Consider the following 22269-nt stretch of genomic DNA (forward strand, 5'->3'; position numbering starts at 1 on the left):
CTACAAGAGAAATGCATTTGAGTTAAAATTCTTATTACTCTAACTTTGCACAGAGCTACTGCCTCTCTCATTCAATCTTTATTCACCTGATTCCTGATTCCTTCATTCCTGATTCCTGATTCCTTTACTCACCTGATTTCAAGAGGTGACACTGAAAGTAGAGATAAAAGGTCAGAAACAGCAAAGCATGGAAGCGAAAAGTGGAAGTGAGAGACAGGCAGACATGAATCCCACACTTGGAAATTTGAGAGACAATAAAAGATAGCCCTTGAAAAGAGTAAAGCCTTTCGAGATATCATAAGTTATTGAAACTCAGATTGAATTATTCACATTTCACTGAATGTCTGTTCATTTAAAAATAGCTGTAAACAAATAAAACCTGGAACATCAAACACACAATAAAGACTATTTAAAAAGGAAATCAAAGTATTCTATATGCTATTATATTTCACTCTAAAAATTTTTTTCAAAAATCTTTTTTATGGACTATACAAAATGTGATCATTACTTCCAAATTTGTTAAATAAATACTGATGGATTAGACCTGTTAATGGAAGTACTTTAGATAGTTCCCTTGGTGCAAAACTAATACAGGAGTTAAAATAATGCACCACAGAATAAATTTCAAACAATAAATTTCCAATCACTACTAGCTATCACCAAAGTATCATATTTAATTCTATGATTTTTCATCTAGAATTAAGAATACTGGGTAACTACATTATAGTGATACTATCTTTTTATAGTTACCACGCTATAGCAAACTAGGGTTAGACAGAACAGCAACACTTTACTGCTTCATAATTTGCATAGTTCTGTGGCAATTACATGTTTTAAATATACACATAAATATCAGATATTAATAATCATAAATTCAGTGGCATTGATACCTATTCTTTGTCTCAGATGTTCTATAATCATGTTAGTAAATACCATTAGAAGTGCTTCAGAGTATTTTTAGTATTATTCTATCAAAATCAATCATAAATTATCAGTATGCTTTTCAAAAAACTATTTGAAATTATTTCAAATCTATATCCATCTTTTGTTTCTAACGTGGGGATATCAAACTACAATGTGTCAAATCTAGCTAGTCATTTGTTTTCATAAATAATTTTTTTTCTGGAACACAGACACCCTCATTCATTTGTATGCTGTTTAGGTTATGGGATCATATGACTAAGAACATTGAAAATGCATGCTCTGTGGATTTTTATGTGAAAAAGTTTGCTTTCCTCTGCTTTATACTCTTTATATTTTATACTTTATAAAATTAATATTTTATACTTTATATTACCTCTGCTTTATATATTATGCCTATCACTGAAGAAATAGATTTCTTAAAAAGTAACTAAACTACTGGATCTCTTCACTACTTGTCACAATGGTACACTTTTTACCCCACAGTAAAATAAACACAAACACCCCCAGTGAATGGAATTTAGTATCTATCATTAACTATTAGATATATTGGATAAGAAAAACCATTAATTTTCATTTTTTAATTTTTATTTATTTTTTAAAGAGTAGGAAAATTTATTGGAAAAAAGGAATGGGGAATAAGAAAGGAGAATGGGGACTAGGGAACAGGAATAGCTTCTGAGAGACAGGAGGGGACCCAAATGATGTGCTCTTTCTTTTAAATATAACACATTGGTATCTAAGGAACAACAAATATTATAGGTAGATCAAGATATCTTCCAGAAGACATGATAAAGAAAACACTAGAACTAGCTATCATATTGTACTACATTGTAAAATGTGCTCAAATTAATTAGAATGAACAATAACAAAAAATTACAATGCACATATAAATAAGTCTATTATCTATAGATTCATTCTATTATTCTTAAGTTGAAGAAAACGCCAAATATAATTACAAAATACATATTCAAAACATGTAAACCACTAATTTTCCACTTGTAAAAGCCTGATTCAAAAAGCAATTTACTTTATGGTTTACTTAAGCTTTGCAACTACATTAAAATATGATAGTATATACACAACAGCTTGTTAACAAGATTATCATAACATTAAAATCATAATGTGGCACTTCAATTATGGATACTTAAAATTAAAGCTAATCCTCACAGTACCAATTTTATCTCCTAAATAATTTTAGCTATTAGATGCTCATTCAAAGTCTGTATCTGAAATGATAAGCATTGTAGAGCAACAACTTAGCTCTGCACTTTTCTTTGGTACAAAACAAAAGCTGCATTATTATTGCTTATTATTTACTCTTTAATATGCAATCCTTTGATAGTAAGGGGAAAGTATATTTTTTCTTGACCTTTTCTCAGTGCTTCTTATTCATTTTGCTGATGTTGTTGTTTCAAATAAAACATCTTTAAGACATTTGAGTACCTTTATATTTTTTTGGTTTTATCATTTCACATACATCTCATTGGCATAAAATAGCAATTTGAACATTGATTTGAATTTTTCTAAAAATACTGTTTTTAAGTAAATGTTGGCTTTTACATACCAGTCAGCAGGGTACTCACACCAATTTTTACATAAGTAAATATGATAACGCATTTCATTATTAAAGAATTCAGTTAACCTATTCCTGTTTTCATTTGTGCTACTCTTTCAACAAATTTTCTAATTGAAAATAATGATGGAATCAATATTTTATGTCTAAATTTTAACCCAAGTTTAAAGAAGTGAAAAAGATACTAAATTAACACAAATCTAAATATATACATGTAAATTATACATATATGTATCCCTTTCTACCAAATAGATAAGTAATACAGAAATACCATTGCTCAGCATACTTTGGCTTTAATAAATATTAGTAACAATTAATGTGGTACTTTCTGGTCTTTCCCATGTATAATGGAAAAATTAAATTGGCCACCTGCACCTAAAAATCAAATCTTGCTTAAAGTCCTCACTGGGTGAATGAAGGTAACATTCTTAAATTATAAGCAGTATAGGATACAAAAATGTGTGCCTGCATGTGTATATATAAAGTCCATGTTTATGCTGAAAATACACATAAAATTAATTCTACTTAAGTATATACTATTACACATTATTTGCTGAACTACATTTCAGTGATATTTACTATAGCAGATGCATCATTATTTTTTTTTAAATTATAGTGTGCTTTTGTCTTCAAAATCAAAATATCTAAAGGTATTCAATTTGATTACCCTCTTCATGTATTAGATGGCACAAACAAAATCTTTAAAATAGTACTAAGGGGAGCCAGGCTTGCTTAAACAAGCCTGTAATGCTAGCACTGAGGAGGCTGAGACAGGAGAACTGTCAAGAGTTTGAGGCCTGCCCAGGCTACAGAGTCAAGAGGGCATGATACTAACACATTGCTACTGAATCAAATTTCACTGGTCTAATTTCTCATATAAATAAAATCATACACCTACAGAAAGCATTTTAATAATGGAAGTAACTGATACTTATTTTTGAAAAATTTGAAAATAAAAATGCTACAAATGTTAAATCTATAATCAATGACATTACACAACATATTCAGGGTTTTAAAAAGAAATTGTTCTCATTTCCTATACTATTAAATAATAGAAATATTTTGCTACTCTTTACTTATGGTTACATTTTTCTTCAATCACACTTTAATTTTTGTCATAGCTGTATATGGGTTTTCTAACCGGTTAATTCCCTCAAATATTTGAGACTATATCTTAATATAGTCTCAAATATTTAGTTAACTTTCTCTTTTTTAGACCATTTCGTAAACAATAATTTAATGGATCTCCCTTATTATACTTTTGTAATCCAAATGGATATAAATAAATTGCAAAGAGATATCTAAATTCCAAACACTGTCAACACTGCAAGTTTTTCTCTACTGGGAGACAATACATGTGTATAGAATATATGCATACACACATGCACAAATATGCACACAGAGAAAATCATACGAAGAATAAGATTAAGAAAGATACTAAATCCTCACCTTTAAATCTTGAGAACATAAACTAAGTTACTTATAGTTACAATCCTTTATTCTGTTTATTTAGATGTATCAGTTAAAGAAAAATGCCAGTATCCTACAATTATGGTTAGTAAGAGATGAAAGATTAATATAACTAAAACAATATACCACTAGGAATATATCTAAAAGCTGAAAAATACTTGTGTCTAAGAATCACTCCTTAGATTTTAATATTTCTATAAATTTCAATTACTATTTGTATCCCTTCCATATTTAACAGTTTCTGAGAAAACACACACAATAGAGTTTTTAACTTTTTGACTCAAATAATAGAACTGTTGTATCTCTTAAAAACGTTCTCAAAAGTTGATATGGTTATACTTTAATATTTAACTCTTTTCACATGGCTGAGCTGATGAGGCACCTACAAATCCTACTGGTCACACCAGAAAAAAAGTCAGCCAGTGTAAATTGAGTACTCAACATCACCATCTAGTGACAAAACTCTTAACACGTGATAAAGGAAAGTAAAAAACTAGATTTTGGTACATCATGTCCTGGTAGTTCATCTCTGTCACAATAACATAAACATAACATATCACACTGAACAGATTTGGTTCTGCAACTAAAATAGTATCTTTTAAATGACAATACTGGCATTCCAAATGAAATTAGTATTTTTGCTTTAGACATATTCATAAATCCAACCAATCATCATTTCTATGTATAATTTACTATCAAAAAGCTCCCAATAGAATTTTTTTTCTCTCTCAATGAACTATACTATATTGGTATATTCCTCCTCTTTCTTGATACTTCACATCTACTCTTCTCAAATTAGTTGATTAAAGTATATATCACAGTTCTATCTAGTATGTACTACACATGGGCCACTACTGCCTCTGGAACAGACACAATTTTAAAAATGGTTCCACTCTTCATCTTGATATTTAGAATTTCACACAGGGGCTAAAATGGGTACCAACATAATAGTAAATAAATTAAAACATCTTGGCATGAAAAGAGGCTGGAATTGTATATGGGTTTTCTGGAATTGGTTAAGATAAGCAGGAAATAAAAATTTGAGAATTTTACCTCTAAATGCACTATACAATTGACTCAAGTTATGATCTAGACATGATGTATATTGTTTCTTTTCAATGTTTTCATTTTTAGGAATCTGTTGATTTACACAGGCAGACATGACAATATATTCTATAGGTCAGGAAAGAAATGCTCCCTTTCATATTCTACATGTTGAGTATAATGAAGCTTTACAGGCAATTTAATTTACTATGTATCACGTATGTAAATTCTTTCAATTAATTACTAAACACCATTAAAAGAAAACAATAAGAACACTAATATTGTGCCAAATTTTTATTAAATTTCATAAATTACAAATCATTCTCTCACCTTGTCCTCATTTTTCATATCAATTCTATATTTTTAATACTCTTATACAAAAATGTTAATATTTTAAAAGTATATTTATATAAATTTACATTTGAAGTCTCAGATTTGATTCTCACTGCTTATCCTAGTATTTGTCCGGTATTTTTATTTTTCAAATTCTTATTTCATTATTTTTCTGATTATTCATAATAGATTACCATCACAGAATATTTAGAAAAGCAGAAAGGTATGTCTGGGCAAAGTACCTGTAAACCCCTCATTCCAGCAATGATACTTCCTTTCCATTCTTACCATTTTTTTCCTCTGTGTTGTTTCTTGGAATTTCTATTGAATTATATGACACAAGGATTCTTGTTTGACTAAATATATATGTTAAAGATATTTCAATTTCCAGATAAGAAGCAAATATGTCACCATTTACCATATATGTGTTTCTGTGTATATAATCTTCATTTATTTATTCTTTTAATCTGAGACTATTAGACTCCATTCAATTTGATCAAGATGATATTCCATAATATAAGAATTAGACTCAGATTCATCATAATTTCTATGCCTTCTGCATAATGTATTTCTAGATCATAAAGTATTATTTAAAAGTACGTATTTATTTTAAGATTCCAAATATTTACTAGCTATATTCTTTTTCGTTTTTTTTTTTTTATTTAAGAGGAAAAAGAGAAAAACACAAAACAAACCAAAGCGGTGTAAGGGTACACGTAATACATGACTACAAAAAAACAAAACAAAACAAAACAAAAAAAACATAACAGTAAGAAATCACCTGTTAGTAGATTACATATTATCATCTTGAAAATAGTTCCTCAAATCACAGTATCAAAGAATACAAGGTGGACATTCAAACAGGGAGACTGCAAACAGCTGTGTTCAATGATCCAAAAACATTGATATAGTCAGCTATTTAACACCCCTAAACACACTTGCTGTTATATCCGTTAGAGCTCTTTTTCTTTTTTTTTTTCCCTCTCTTTTTTACAACAAAATTTACACATTTTGGATTTTATTACTCTTTAGTGCTTATTACTTTTTTGGGGGGGGGAAGAATACAGTCAAATATGGCAAAACAAAGCTGTCAGTCAATACCAAGGATAGACATAGCACATGGTGTAGAACAGAATACAAGTTTATCAACAATGGTTATCAACGTTGTCCCTTGTTTCCTTAAAAAGAATTGTCTATCTCATTAGATATTATAAAGTTGGACAAAACAGTAGAGAACAAGACCAATAAAACTTAGGCATTGTAAACATTACAGGACTTCCAAAGAAGACAATAGTCAAACCAGAATGAGTATCTTGGTGAATCTTATTGTCTTCAAAGTAGTTGCCTATGTCTTCAAACTTGATACTATCATATAGAATGGAACAGAGTCTAATCAGTCAAAACAAGATCGTGGGAGTACTACAGGACTTCAAAACAAGTTAATAGGAAATCAAAAAGAGTTACTATTTATATATCCTAATTTTTTGAATTTTTTCTTTAATTAAGACAAACATAAGAAATGACTAAATAATTTTTTTAAAACAATAAGGGGGAGATTGAGATAAAACAGGACATAACAATATAACAATAGAGGTCACAGCATGAGTGTTTCAACAACCTAGTACTTCACCACCATATAACCTGACTTAATAGTAGTTACCATAGTGTCTTTTTCCTTGAAATATTTGGATAAAACTTCATATACTCTAGCTTCAAATATTTTCATATCAAGAAGCCCAGAATAAAGCCTTTCTAATTAATGAGTGAAAACTTTATAAGGCTCCAAGGCCACCTAATGGGGAATCATGATTACCACATATTTTTATATATTTGAATCATTACTTACATTAGGGAAACTATTCGGTATTCACACATGCGAGATTGATTCATTTCACTTATGAGTATGGTCTCAAGCTGCGCCCATTTATTGATAAATATCTCAATGTGATCCTTCTTTATAGCTGAATAATACTCCATTGTATAGAAATACCACAACTTTTTTATCCATTCCTCAGTTGATGGACACTTGGGTTGTTTCCAAGATCTGGCGATTACAAATTGTGCTGCTATAAACATAGGTGCACATATATCACTGTGGTATGATGCTTTCAGTTCTTCTGGGAATATGCCTAGAAGTGGAATAGCTGGAATAAATGGGATTTCCAGTCCCAACTTTTTGAGAAATCTCCAGACAGATCTCCACAAAGGCTGTACCAGTCTACACTCCCACCAGCAGTGCAGGAGAGTTCCTTTTTCCCCACAGCCTCTCCAGCATTTGTTGTCGGTTTTCTTGATCCTGGCCATTCTTTCAGGAGTGAGATGGTATCTCAGTGTGGTTTTAATTTGCATTTCTCTAATGACCAATGATGATGAGCATTTTTTCATGTATTTATTTGCCATTTGCATTTCTTCATCTGAGAATTGCGTATTCATCTCAGATGCCCATTTTTGGATTGGATCTTTGAATTTTGGAGGTCTGAGTTTCTTTAATTCTTTATATGTTTTAGACAAGAGGCCCTTGTCTGAGAGAGAGTTCACTAAAATCTTTTCCCAGTTTGTGGGTTTTCTTTTCACTATGCTGGAGATTTCTTTTGACATGCAGAAACTTTTTAATAAGAAGTGGTCCCAGTTATTGATTCTGGGAAGTATTTCCCGTGCGGTTTGAGTCCTGTTCATGAATTCTTTACCTACTCCTATGTCTCCAAGGTTTCTACCTAATTTGTCTTCCAATAGATTTAGTGTTTCTGTTTTAATATTCAGATCTTTGACCCATTTAGATTTTAATTTAGTACATGGTGATAGACATGGGTCTAGCTTTAGTTTTCGGCAAATGGAGAGCCAGTTTTTCCAGCACCATTTATTAAAGAGACTGTCGTTCTTCCAGTGAACCTGCTTGGCTCCTTTATCAAAGATAAGGTGGTTGAGTGTGTTCGTAGTTGTGGTTGTATCTTCTAATCTATTCCACTGATCTTCGGCTCTGTTTTGATTCCAATACCATGTTGATTTTACTACTGTTGCTTTGTGGTATAACTTCAAGTCAGGGATTGTGATGCCTCCTGCTTTGTCTTTGCTGCTTAGAATTGCCTTTGCGATTCTAGGTCTCTTCTGGTTCCAGATGAAATTTAGGAGTGATTTCTCTAGATCTATAAGGTATGTTGATGGTATTTCTATTGGGATTGCATTGAATCTGTATAACAGTTTTGGGAGAATGGCCATTTTCACAATGTTTGTTCTTCCTATCCATGAGCAAGGGATGTCTTTCCATTTTCTGAGATCGTCTTCAATTTCCTTTTTCAGTGTATTATAATTTTCACTGTATAAGTCTTTCACTTCTTTCGTAAGAGTAATTCCTAAATATTTCATTTTTTTGCTTGCTAATATGAATAGTCCAGTTTCTCTTATTTCCCTCTCTGTAATTTTGTTGTTCGTGTATAGGAATGCTATTGATTTCTGAGTATTGATTTTGTATCCAGCCACATTACTGAATTTATTTATTGTATCTAAGAGTATTTCAATGGAGTTTAGGGGGTCTTCTATGTAGAGTATCATGTCATCTGCAAACAATGATAATTTAACTTCTTCTTTTCCTATCTTTACCCCTTTTATTTCTCTTTCTTGCCTAATTGCTCTGGCTAGTACTTCCAGTACTATATTAAATAGGAGTGGTGATAAAGGACATCCTTGTCTTGCGCCCGATTTTAAAGTAAAGGCTTTCAATTTTTGGCCATTTAGTATGATGCTGGCTGTTGGTTTGTCATAAATGGCCTTTATTATATTGAGGTAAAGACCATTTATTCCAATTTTCTGTAAAGTTCTTATCATGAATAAGTGTTGGACCTTATCGAAGGCTTTTTCTGCATCTATAGAAATGATCATGTGATTCTTATTTTTGGCTTTATTGATATGGTGGATTACATTTATTGATTTGCGTATGTTGAACCATCCTTGCATTCCTGGGATGAATCCCACTTGGTCATGGTGTATAATCTTCTTGATGATTTGCTGGATCCTATTTGCCAATATTTTATTGAGGATTTTTGCATCTGTGTTCATTAGGGAGATCGGTCTATAGTTCTCTTTTATAGTTGGGTCTTTCTCAGGTTTTGGTACTAGAGTAATATTTTCTTCCAGGAATGACTTAGGAAGGATTGCTTCCCTTTCAATTTCATTGAATAGTTTGAGGAGTGTCGGCATTAGGTCTTCTTTATATTTCTTGTAGAATTCTGCAGTGAATCCATCTGGGCCTGGGCTCTTCTTGGTGGGTAAGGCCTTAATTACATTTTCAAGTTCATTAGCAGAGATTGGGTTATTCAACAGTTTTATATCCTCTTGATCTAGCTTTGGTACTTCATATGCTTCTAAGAATCTGTCTATTTCTTCTGTGTTATCAAACTTTTGAGAGTAGAGGTATATTCTTTTTCTTAATTGCAATGATAATTTTCAATGTTCAGGAGCTACCTCTAGCAACCAAAAATCTCCTCACCATCATAATTACTGAAATTTTGTAGGGCTTTGCATAAAAACCTACTTTTTTATTACAAATAGACCAATATTTTCAAGAGTTTCTTAGGAAATCTTTTTCAATAATATATGAGATTCTATATGGAACTACAGAACTCTTGTGTCTTTTAATTTTGCCATTTTTCCCACTGAAGGAAGCTTTTTAATGTAATCAACATTCAGTGATTTTTTTTCAAGCACTTTTCCATTTAATAGTTCTTTCACCATTGAATCTCAAAGAAGAAAGTCACTTCTATAATCCACTTGACTCTGGCCTTTCCATTTATTTCATTTAACTTTATAGTATGCATGATTTTCTTTTAACCATATAAGGGGAAGATATAAAGTGATTTTTTTTCCACAGAGCAAAACAACTTTCTTAATGTTATTTACTGATTAACTCCACATGTTCCAAAAGATTTGTATATTATACATATAATATAATATAATATAATATAATATAATATATTTTTATTATATTATATATTATATTACATATTATTAATATATTATCTTATAATTATATAATATATAATATATAATTAACTTCACTATATCTTTATAGGTTCTATTATCAGTTATACCCATTCATTACTTTTCTTTCTTTCAATCTTTTTTTCTTTTATTCTTATTGAGACAGTGTCTCACTTATGCATTTCAAGCTAGACATGAGCTCAGCTTTTAGCCCAGGCTGGACTTTAACTTACAGTGATCTTCCTGCTTCAGCCTCCTGAGTGCTGGGATTACAGGCATGTGCCCCCATGTCCAACTCACTGTTTCATTTTTATTTATATGATTGCTTGCTTTGGGCTGAGGAGGAAAAACAGAGTCTTGTGCATGTTCCACAAGTGTGCTACCACTGAGTTATGTTCTTGGCCACTTTTTTCTTTTTTAGGTTTCCTAGGAATTTCTAGAAATAAATATCTTTAGAAAATAATACTCATATTGTTTCCTCCACATCAAACCATACTTGTTATTTTGAGTTTTACCTCTGTTACTATTTTATAGATCTATTGCTAGATCTATTTTTAGATCCTTTACTTATAAATCTATTATACATTTATTATACCTCTATTTATAGATCGTTATTCTTAGTTTTCAAGAAGAAAAAGGGTGCAGATGAATGACATGCATGAATGTAGTATAGCCTCACTCTGATTCTTCACTGATGAAAACTCCATCAGCGAGAGGAGAGGTCAGGTGTCACTTCAGCAACACAAACCATCCTTACACAGCACCATGTAGACCATACGCAAATATTTAAAAATTAATTAATAAAAACAAAACCATGGGCTGGAACCTGCTTCCCCTTCCATCCTTTTCATATCACATCATATTTCAGTCTAGTGTTACTACTGGAAGCGTTATTAAAAATGGTAAATTCCAAACTATGTTAATTTCATGATACATATTTTCCTACCTCAATATTGTCTTCTGCATTTGATTTACCTCCCTTTGTTTCTGTTTTGATGTACTCTTCCTGGAAATCACATGCCTTCTCTTGCCAAGGAGTATCAAAATACTACCTGTCCTGAAACACTAAATCTATTGGAAGATAAATTAGGTAAAAATCTTGAAGACATATGGGTAGGTAGAGAATTCATGAACAGGAATCAAACTGCACCGGAAATACATCCCAGAATCAATATCTCAGATCATGCCTTATTAAAAAGTTTCTGGATGTCAAAAGAAATCTCCAGCATAGTGAAAAGAAAACTCACGAACTGGGAAAAAATTTTTAGTGAACTGTCCCTCAGACAAAGAACTTCTGCCTAAAACATATAAAGAATTAAAAAGAATTAAAAAAAAAAAAACAGGCCCCTGAAATTCAAAGACCCAACCCAAAAATGGGCCTGAGGTGAATACACAGTTCTTAGATGAAGAAATACAAATGATAAATAAATACAGGAAAAGATGTTAATCACCATTAGTCATTAGAGAAATGCAAATTAAAACCACACTGAGATTCCATCGTACTCCTGAAAGAATGGCCAGGATCAAGAAAACTACCAGCTACTATGCTGGAGAGGCTGCGGGGAAAAAGGAACTCTCCTGCACTGTTGGTGGGAGTGTAGACTGGTGCAACCATTGTGGAGGTCAGTCTGGAGGTTTCTCAAAAAGCTGGGATTAGAAGTCCCATTTGTTTGAGCTACTCCACTTCTAGGTGCATTCCCAGAAGAACTGAAAACATCATACAAAGTGATATGTGCACCCATGTTTATAGCAGCACAATTTGTAATAGTCACATCTGGGAAACAATCTAAGTGTCCATCAACTGAGGAATGGATAAAAAAGCTGTGGTATTTTTATACAATGGAGTACTCAGCTATAAAGAATGATCACACTGAGATATTTATAAATAAATGGACACAACTTGAGACCATACTCATAAGCAAAATAAATCAAACTCAACATGTATAAATACCGTATAGTCTCCCTAGTGTAATAAATGGTAAGAGTACATACGAGTTTATAGTAATCATGATTCCCCATTACATTTGCTCTGAAGCCTTATAATGTCTGCACTCACTAGTTGGAATGGTTTTATCTAGTTTGTTTGATTTTATTATCTGTGATAATATAAACAGCTATTTTAAAGAAAACAAGAATTTAGAAAGCCAGTGCTAATTTAGTATCATCTTACTCTGAAGTCCTACTATGCTTTTGTTTTTCTGTTGCCTTTGGTTCTATCCTGTTATATCTTATTGGATATTATTATGTGTGATAGTATAAACAAATTTTCTATGGAAAATGAGGTAATAGCCATTGTTCATTCTCTGCTATTTGGTTCTGAAAGCCCTGTAATGCTTTCATTCTCTTGAATGGTTTTATACTGTTTTGTTATGCATGATACTATCATATATGAAGTTATGCTCAGCTACTTCAAAGAAAGAGACATTATGGTAGTTACTGTTAATTAAGGGTTGTCTTGTGGTAAAATCCTGTGTTACTTGCATTGTTCTGATCTGATCTGTTTTGTTATGTCCTCTTTTGTCTTAATATCTTTAAAAATATTCAAAAGAAACAAAAAACAAAATTCTACCTGTCCCAATGTGTACAATGACTCTCATCTCTTTCCTGAGAGATTTCATGAAGAATATTTTCTCTCCATCTATTGAACATTTATACACGGCTTTACTTTCAGTATTTCAAACTCATCTGAAAATCAAATGTTCTTCATTAATCTTCTTTCTTCTTTGACTCTATCACAATTAATGCACTTAATGCTTTATGTAGTCATCACATTGCAAAGACTGGAAAAACTATTCTTTGTGCTTTTTTACAATAGCTCAGGGTATCCTCACATTTGAGACTGGGATAAACACAAAAGGGGTCTAAAGTGATTCATGCACCAGAACACTAGAACTAGAACTAGAACTAGAACTAGAACTAGAACTAGAACTAGGAATGGTTTTCAGGTTGTAGGGGAAAGATTGGCCAGGACAAGAAACTGGATGAGGTAACAGAGCACTAAGAACAAAATTCCATTTTCTGTTTAAAATTCATAGAAAGAGTAGACCCTTAATAAACAAAGAGGTATTCAATTTAGTGTACAGTCCCAACAGCCACCATCTGTCAATCTTCAGAATCAGTCCAGTCCTCCCATCCATTCTTGGCTAGACATGCTCAGGTCAACAGCATCACTGTGACCTAAAGCCACATAAGGGCTGATTAAATGATCAACTGAGCGAGACAAGGGGTGCTCCCAAACTGTTGTGGCTTATATTTAGTTACCCACTCCAAAGACTCAAATGCTCATAAATGGACATTTGGGGAATGACTAGTTCGTGGATGGGTGACAGTGGATCAGGGGCATGTGGTACTGCATTAATCCAATAAGGGGCATACAGTTTGGTGAGATGGTAACAGGTGAAGCCTGCTGGAAAGAAATAAGTCACTGGGGTGTGGCCTGGAAGTATGTAACCTCCCTCCTCCTTTGATTCTCCTCGGTTTCCTGCCTACCCTGCCACGCTTTTCTCTTCTGCCATGGCTCTCTGCCATGCTTCCCTGCCTTTGAACCAGCTGACTATGGATTCAGACACCTATAAACTGAGCCAAAGTAAATCTGTCTTCCTTTAACTTGTGTGTTATCTTGTTCCAGCAACAGGTAACCAAGACACTTGCCAAGCAATGGACTAAGACACTAGCTACCAGGAAATGTCTGGGGATCTGGAAAGGACTCCACTAAGTCTAGGTTTTTGCATTGAGAGGATGATCTTTATTTCCTCCTCACACTAACAGTTCATTGAGGGCCAGGGTTGTATCATTTGTATTCTGTAATCTCATTGCCTAACATATTACAAAAACATAAATAAATGAATCACTTCTTGTTCCCACCCCTATGAAACTGGTTTCAGAGTTTTATAATCAGTATTTTCCCTACCATCCTTAAATTCACAATGATTTTTGTAATTACTTAAACTCTTTATCAATGCAAGCTACACTGTATACAACTAGCCAAAAAATGTTAAACAACACATTCTGAGATACCCTACTAAGATGAGCCCCTCTGCTACCTCAGGGTTTTATCAAATTATTTATATTTGTCTTCCGCTGTCCCTAATCTTCTGAGATTCTAAACCATCCCACTATCCCTGTACACTGCCCATTCCCAACCAAGAATTAATGCCACATATTAGTGATAAAAAAAAAAATCTGTCTAGGTGAGTGTATATTCAAAGAAAACTTGAAACAATTCCTTTCCATGACATTAAACCATGACTTCTTCTGCGAAACATTTTGCACCTGTAGGCATCCTTGTCTTCGCTCTGTACTATTACCTCTACCAGAACTTTTGGAGCACAGATCATTTTTTTTAGCCTTTCCATGGTCCAAATGTATTTGATATAAGAAAAAATTATTGCAGATAAAATAATGCTTTCTTCTTCAAACATTTTTCCTCTAATCATATTCCTTACTAGGTGTTTTGCTTGCTTTTCCCACAGAATCTCACTTATAAAACTAAATGAACTCTTTCCACACTTTCAAAAGCAAAAACAAACACACAAAAATGCTTGATCCACAGTACACTAAATTGTTGAATGTTATTAGTTACTGAATTATTTTATTGTGTTTTGTGAAGCCAGACATTACCAATATGTGTGCCTGAGTGCATAATATATGCAAACCTATCTAAACAAGTGTATTTCACATAAGTGCAATCAAAGTGTGACCTAAATTATCTGGAATGAACCTTAATTTCATACCATGGATAGTTTGTGATTTACTCCAACCAGGTAGTTAATACTTGTTTTTCTTATCAGCTCACCCACTTAAAAAAATGAAATTCTGGTATATTCTAAAGTGATAGATATAAAAATTGAAAAACCTCATAATCTCTTCATGTGCAGTTCACCAATAATTTATTTCTTCATGATCACTAATTTTCTAAACTCATTGTATGTGCTTTCCTTACTTGTATTTCCCTCACATCCACTTTTATTCACATTACCTCTTTTCAGTTCTTTCCATGGATTTGCTTTCAGTTCTTTTATTCGAAGCAAGAGAGCTGGCATCCCCTTTGTCTTCTTATGTCTCTATGCATTTATTTCAAAATGAATAAATATACAACTCCAAATTTAATTGTACTCTTTAAAATAAATACTGTCATGCGTACTTAATGTATTCAAAAATATTATAAGCATTACAAAAATAGTGATCACTTTATAACAGGGTGGTAATTTTGGAGAACAGACTACATTGAAAAATGACTTTATTCTTGACTTGTTCATTAACCTTTTTAATAATATAGTTTAGACCTTAGTTTAAATTTATAATTATTTCTGTTAAAATTTCTGCGAATGTCTGATTACATTTTATACGGATACAAATTTTCTGTTGTGCACTTAGTTTTATTTTTCCTTCTTTTTCATTAGTAAAGACATTAACAATAAAATAGGCTCCCTTGCTCCAGCTGGTAATTTCTCAGTACTAGTAATATATTATTCCTCTTTTTTGTGACATCATAATCATCTATACAGAAGTACCATGTATCTCTGTGTAGAGGCTACTGTTTCCATTAAATTTAATTACCTCCCCCTGTGGTTTTAAATAGAAGTGGCTTCAAAATGAGGGCAGCTTCTATTAAATTTAATTACTTTCTCCTGCTGCTTGCATGGTAAAAGGAAGGTTACTAAATGAAAGCAGCTTCTAAACTAGAGTATATGGTAACTGTATGAGAGCAATAACAAAATTATACATAAGTCACTAGAAGACTCTTGGGGTGATCGTTCTCATATTTTAACTTTTTTTAGCCCTCAGATCATTGGAAATGAGCATTATGATATAAGGAAATATATTCTGAAGTAAAATTTAGTTTTGTAAGTTATAAAGACAAATATTTTGTTTCCTTAAAAAACATTAATTGAACTCAAAGATTCAAGTTCAGAATTATAAAACTAGTATCACTTTTTATTCTCCTAAGGATGATGATTTTTATTACACATTTTAATATTTAGTAAAAATCTTCCTTGATTCTAATCAAATGGATTTAAAGAATGTTTCCCTAAAGTTATTTTAAAAGGCATTAAGTCTGAGGAGACTTCAGAGAAATATTAAAATACAGTAATGTGAAATTTAAAAAAATTCAGACTCACTTATAAAACACTGTATTTGAAAATAAGTCAATGATATGCTGTGTATTAGTCTGAAAATGTAAATTACTTAAAATCCTATATCATAATCCTATAAAATCTCATAGAAGATGAAATTCTAAGTACCTCTTTTTAAATTAAATATTAATTAATAAGAGATAGTATTCAGTTAAGTCATCTTTGTACAATGTTTATTTTTTTACATACCAGCAGAATTTAGATGAACAATACTTTCATTCAATCAAACAGTTTGCTATAAATATAAAACAAGACACCCCTTAAGCATTTTAAGTAACAAATTAAACATTTACATTTTTTACTGTGCACTCAGGCTTAACATTTATGCAGCTTCAAAACCAAAGTACAGCCTCAAGGGAGGTCTCTCCACTGACAAATTAATACCTTAGAGAACAGAGCTGAATGGTGGCAATGAACTCATTTGTTCCCCCAATAATGAAGAATGACTTTTTCTTTACCACATCTGTGACTGTTGCTATGGTGACCCAGACTTACCTCATTGCTTCTCTGAGAGCTCCTCGCTCACCAAGAGTCGTGTGCTTGATGTCATCAAAATTATTCTCCAGGTTCCCGCAATTCTGAAAACATTAAAAAAATCTTGTTCATCACCAATATCCTGAGAAAAATGATCTCTATGCATTTATTTAAAAATAAAATTGACTATATTGAACATGGATTTGTGAAAAATATGTACACCATTTTAATTGGGTAGGAGTCATTGAAGTGGACAGTTGAATTCAAAAGCAATAAAATAAAAATATCTTCTGATACAGCTATCAGAGAAGTTTCTTTTAATCAATTTTTCTAAATAGGTATAAAGAAAGCATGAATATTGCATAAAAGCAGCAAAACATAGTTTTGCAAAATAAAAAAATGTTTTATATAGAATTATCTTAACTATATCAAGGACAATTAAAATTCAAAAGAGAAAATCAAGTAAATTTTGAATGAGAATGAGTGGTATATGACAATTATCTAGTTCTAAACTTAGTATTGACTAAGATAAAAAGACAGAGTCTGGGCATAATAATAAAAATTACAAATATTTAATTAAGTGCTATAACTACATCTATATTATACCTTAGTAAAACAATTTAATTATGTACATTGGTTATAATTGTATATATGACCTATTCTTGCATATATACTAATATATATACATATATATATATATACACATATATAAATATATAGATGTATATATATCAATTCATGAAATTAAGTGACCATAATTCAAGTTCTTAGAAAATTATTTAAATTAAATATGTCATAAGCAATAAAAAATTCTAGAATATTTTTATTTTCTATTAAATATAATAGCATCACTAGACTGAATTTTATGACTAGAAAATGATTTAAAATTTTACATTTGTATATAATTATATAATTAAAACTGATTTAATCTTACACTGACCTAATAAATTGTGAGAACATAAAATACAGGATTAAATTTCACATGAAAATTATAACTATTCAAAACATTTGGCACATTAAATTTTATGTAGAATTCAGTATATTTAGGTAACCAAGTAATTAACAATATTTAACTTGATAAACAAAAATCTAAAAAATAAAATTTAAATATTAATGTTATTTATATTCTTAAATTATAAATAAGTCTGCAAAATTTTAGAAAATTATAGAAATTAAAGATTTTCAATGTGCAAGGATTAACGGATTTCAAATCAAGGTTTCACCTTGATCTTGCTTTTGTGATTTAGTCAAATCAAGGAAAATTTTTTTAAACACATAATCATTGGCTTTTATTTTGAAAATAACCAAAATTTTTGAAAATAACTAAAATTTTTAGATTTTCGGACTAAAACCCTGTGTTAGATATGTACATTAAAAATATCCCTTTTCTCTGTCTTGCCTTTTCACTTTATTATTAGTGTATTTCATAAAGAGACTTTTTTTTTCTTTTTTTTTTTTTTTTTGTCTTTTTCTTTTTCTTTTTTATCAGTACCAAGGATCGAACTAATGACCGCACATTTACAAGGCAGGCGCTTATGCCACTGAGCTAAATCCCCAGCACCCGATTTTCTTATTTTTAATGTGGCACAATTTATCATTTTTATAATTTTATAATTATAGATTATATCTTTATATTTTAAGATTAGTGCTTGAAAGTCTATTAAAATTTTTTGAGAAATTCTTCAAAGGTATGAATACATTTAGCTGTATTTTTCCAAGGAGTTTTATTATTTTACCTGTCACATTTAGATAAACAACGTATTTGAGCCAACATTTATATATGGATAAGACAGAAAAATCACATTAAATAGATGTTCAATTAAATCAATCCTATTTATTGGAATGATCATCTATAAAGTTACATTTTTCCAAACATTAAGTTATAGTGTACATATGGTCTATTTATGAAGTCAATTCTATTCAAATTGCCAGTTTTCTATATTTGTTCCAGTATGACACTATTTTAATTGCTGATATTCATAATGAATAAATTTCTTCCACTAATGAATATGAAACAGACAGATCAGTCAATGGATATATGGGCAAATAACTTACACAAACACTATTTAAAAAAATATCCAAATAACCAATGTTTAAAAAGATGCATCTTTAATCATTAATAAATTGCAAATTTTAGGCATAATGATATCCCATTACAAATCTTGTAAATGTCCTAAGATAAACAAAGATCAAATAATGTTGCTGTAGTTGTTTCAGTACAAAAATGAAATACACTGTTAGATAAGTACATTATCACAATTATTTTATAATACCATTTGGTACTATATTCAATAGTTGAACATTCAGATATACTTTTATGACCTACCAGTCTCACATCTAGAAACGCACCTACAAAAAACACATAATACGCTCATCCAAAGTTATACACATGAATGTTAATATTAGTAACACTACTCAAAATACCCCTAACATTGGAAATTGAATAGTTACAAATTACAATGTAATATATAAGTAAAATATAATATATTCATACACTGGAAAACACAACAATGAAAAAGAAGTATTGCTATGTAACATGAATATACCTCACATAATACTGAGTAAAATAAATGACATTCAAAAGAAAACTTGCTCAAAACTATTCCACAACTATAAAGTTTAAAAATAGGCAATAATCCAAAGAATAATTTAAAATACATTTTAAAAATTCCATGTTTAAGAACACCAAAAATAACAGCATACATATGAATACAATTCAACAAAACAAATATAAATTTTGTACACTAAAAGCTATAAAACATCACAAAAATATAAAATAGTGAAATTAAAAGATATACCAAGTTTATAGAATAAAAGACTTAACATTCTTAAGAAATGCCACTTTCTAAATTGACCTTTAGTTTACATGCAATTTGTAATTTTTTTTTTTTTCTTGACCTCAAAGTTCATAGGAAAAGACAAGGGATGTAAAATAGCCAAATCATTCTTGAAAAACAGAAGAATGAAATTATACGATTTGGATTTTCCAATTTCAAAATTTACTACAAAACTGTAGCAAGCAAGATACTACCCTACTGGCAATCATATGTCTTTGTTATTCTCTACTCATTACTGAAACAAAATATCTGATGTCCAAAATTGGGAAAGGAAAGGTTCATTTTTTATAGTCTTTGGAGGTTAAGTCTATACTTAGCTCCAAGGCAGGGTGGCATGGTGGCTTGCAGTTCATGGCAGCTGCAAACAGCAAAGCAGAAATCGGCAATAGAGAGAGACCCACCTTTTTTTACCCATTACATTGTATGCTGGCTCAACCCCTAGGTGGGTGTAACATTGACATTGTCAATCCGAGCGCAAGACATTGAACCAATAAAAAATGCACAATGCAAATGCATGAGGCCTGGGGCCACAGACATGAACCATGAAGTTTTACACTTGGCCCCCAGGACTCATGCACATCCTTTTATATAAAAGACATTTAGTTTGTCTCTGAAAATTGCCAAAGTCCTAATAGTTTTAACATTGCTGAAAAATCTGTCTCAAGCCTCTTTTAAGATCTATGGCAAACTCTTAAATGTAACCCCCTGTATAAATGAAATAAGGTTAAACAGTTTTGAAATGTAAAGGCACAGGACAAATATTACGATTTTAAAGGTTACAAACAGGGGAATATAAAGCATTGGAAACAAAACAATCCATCGTCCACCAGGGCAAACATTGTCTTAGATTTATGTTTACCATTTGAAGCAATCTGTTTGCAAGCTCTAAAAGGCTTGGGTGATATTACCTCCATGGCATTATTAGAGATTTTAGCTCTAGTAGCTTTTTTTCTTTAAACCCTCTCTGTTTACTTTTTGCAGCTTTTCTTGGATGATCCACATTTTTGGGTTTTTTACACTTTTGAGGTTTCTACTGCACCTTTGGCTTTTCTTTTACATTTTTATAGATTGTCCTCCCAGGGGCACACTGTTTGGCCTCCCAACTGCTTTACAATCGAGGTGGAAGCCGTCTTACTTTTCGAATTTATTTTATTTTATTTTTTTTGTACCTAAAATCAGCACCATGTGGATGTGGTCAAAGTTTCTTGCCAGCTGGAGCAGTAGCTAAGCCTTTTTTTTTTTTTTTTTTTTTTTTTTTTTTTTTTTTTTTTGGCTGTAGGGTTGATTGCCTGGATCACTGGGCTCTGTGAACCTGATTGGGAAGAAAAGCTTCTCTACGTTGCCACCATTTTGGAACATTACGTGGCCTCTGTTGCCATTTTAGAGCATGGTGCTCTGCAGCTTTTTTTTCTGAGCAAATTTTTTCACTTTTGTAGTTTTGAGGCTGCAAAGGGTGGTGACCCCCAGTTTTCTGGGATGCTCTGTGGCCATCTTCTTTATCTCTTTTTTTTTTTTTTTTTTTTTTTTCAGCAATCAATGTCTCAGTTTTAACTTTACAATCCATAGCTTTACTGGAGTTTTTGTTTTGTTTTGTTTTTTCTGTTTTTTGTTTTGTTGTTTTTTTTTGTTGTTGTTGTTGTTGGGTTTTTTTTGCCAAACTCAAAGTGTTTTAAATTATCTTTCTGGGCTCTTTGCTCTTGATTGGCAACACGAAGCTGGCTAAAAACCCCCAACAAGAGCCATGCCACAGTCTTAGCATTTGACTGCCTTGAATTTTCCTTTGCCAGATTAATCAGTCTGTTACCCTTAGTCTCAGTTTCAGGTAAAGTCTCTGGGCATGAGCAAAATGCAGGCAAACTTTTTGCCAAACCATAACACACTTTATGGGGAGTCCAACAACCAATGTAGTCCTTTTTTCCAGCAGGAGCCTCCCACGCCTGGTCTTTACCATCAGGCTTTCTATCAGCCTTTTAGTCTCCTGGGCTCTGAGCAGAAGATTCTCTATGGAACAGCCTAAGCTGCTCCAGTTCTATGCATCCAGGCGACATGTCCAAACATTTTAAAACTCTGTCCACAAGCCATTTCCAAAGCCTCTTGAAAAACATCAACAGGTTTAGTCACAGCAATGTCCCCATTCCTGGTATCAAATTTTGTCTTAGTTATTTTTTACTCGTCACTGAGACAAAATACCTGATGCCAAAGTTCGGAAAGGAAAGGTTTATTTTTTATAGTTTTTGGAGGTTTTAGTCTATATTTAGTTGACTTTAAGGCAAGGTGGCATGGCAATTCATGGCAGCTGCAAACAGCAAGCCAGAAACTGGTGAAGAGAGACACACCTTCTTCCTGCCATTACATTTTATGTTGGCTACACCCCTATGTGGGTGTAGCACTGACAACATCAATCTAAGCTCTAGACAATGAAACAATCACAAATGCATAATGCAAATGCATGAGGTTTGAGTGTCACCAACATAAATCAATTCTGTCTTAGTTATTTTTTACT

The 22269-nt window shown here is 31.7% G+C and overlaps 1 protein-coding gene across 5 annotated transcripts in view; it reads right to left on the bottom strand.

The window, feature by feature from the left end:
• Dpyd (dihydropyrimidine dehydrogenase) overlaps nucleotides 1-22269 on the bottom strand; it is an 816845-nt gene that overhangs the window by 696623 nt on the left and 97953 nt on the right. For all 5 annotated transcript variants that reach the window (XM_003478953.5, XM_063254705.1, XM_063254712.1 and 2 more), the window contains one exon: nucleotides 16951-17033. In XM_003478953.5, coding sequence (XP_003479001.2) covers nucleotides 16951-17033 — 83 coding nt within the window. The remainder of the gene's footprint in view (nucleotides 1-16950; nucleotides 17034-22269) is intronic.

Source organism: Cavia porcellus, unplaced genomic scaffold (assembly GCF_034190915.1).
Source record: "Cavia porcellus strain 051 isolate PalLab524CR breed Dunkin Hartley unplaced genomic scaffold, mCavPor4.1 scaffold_1, whole genome shotgun sequence".
Taxonomy (NCBI): domain Eukaryota; kingdom Metazoa; phylum Chordata; class Mammalia; order Rodentia; family Caviidae; genus Cavia; species Cavia porcellus.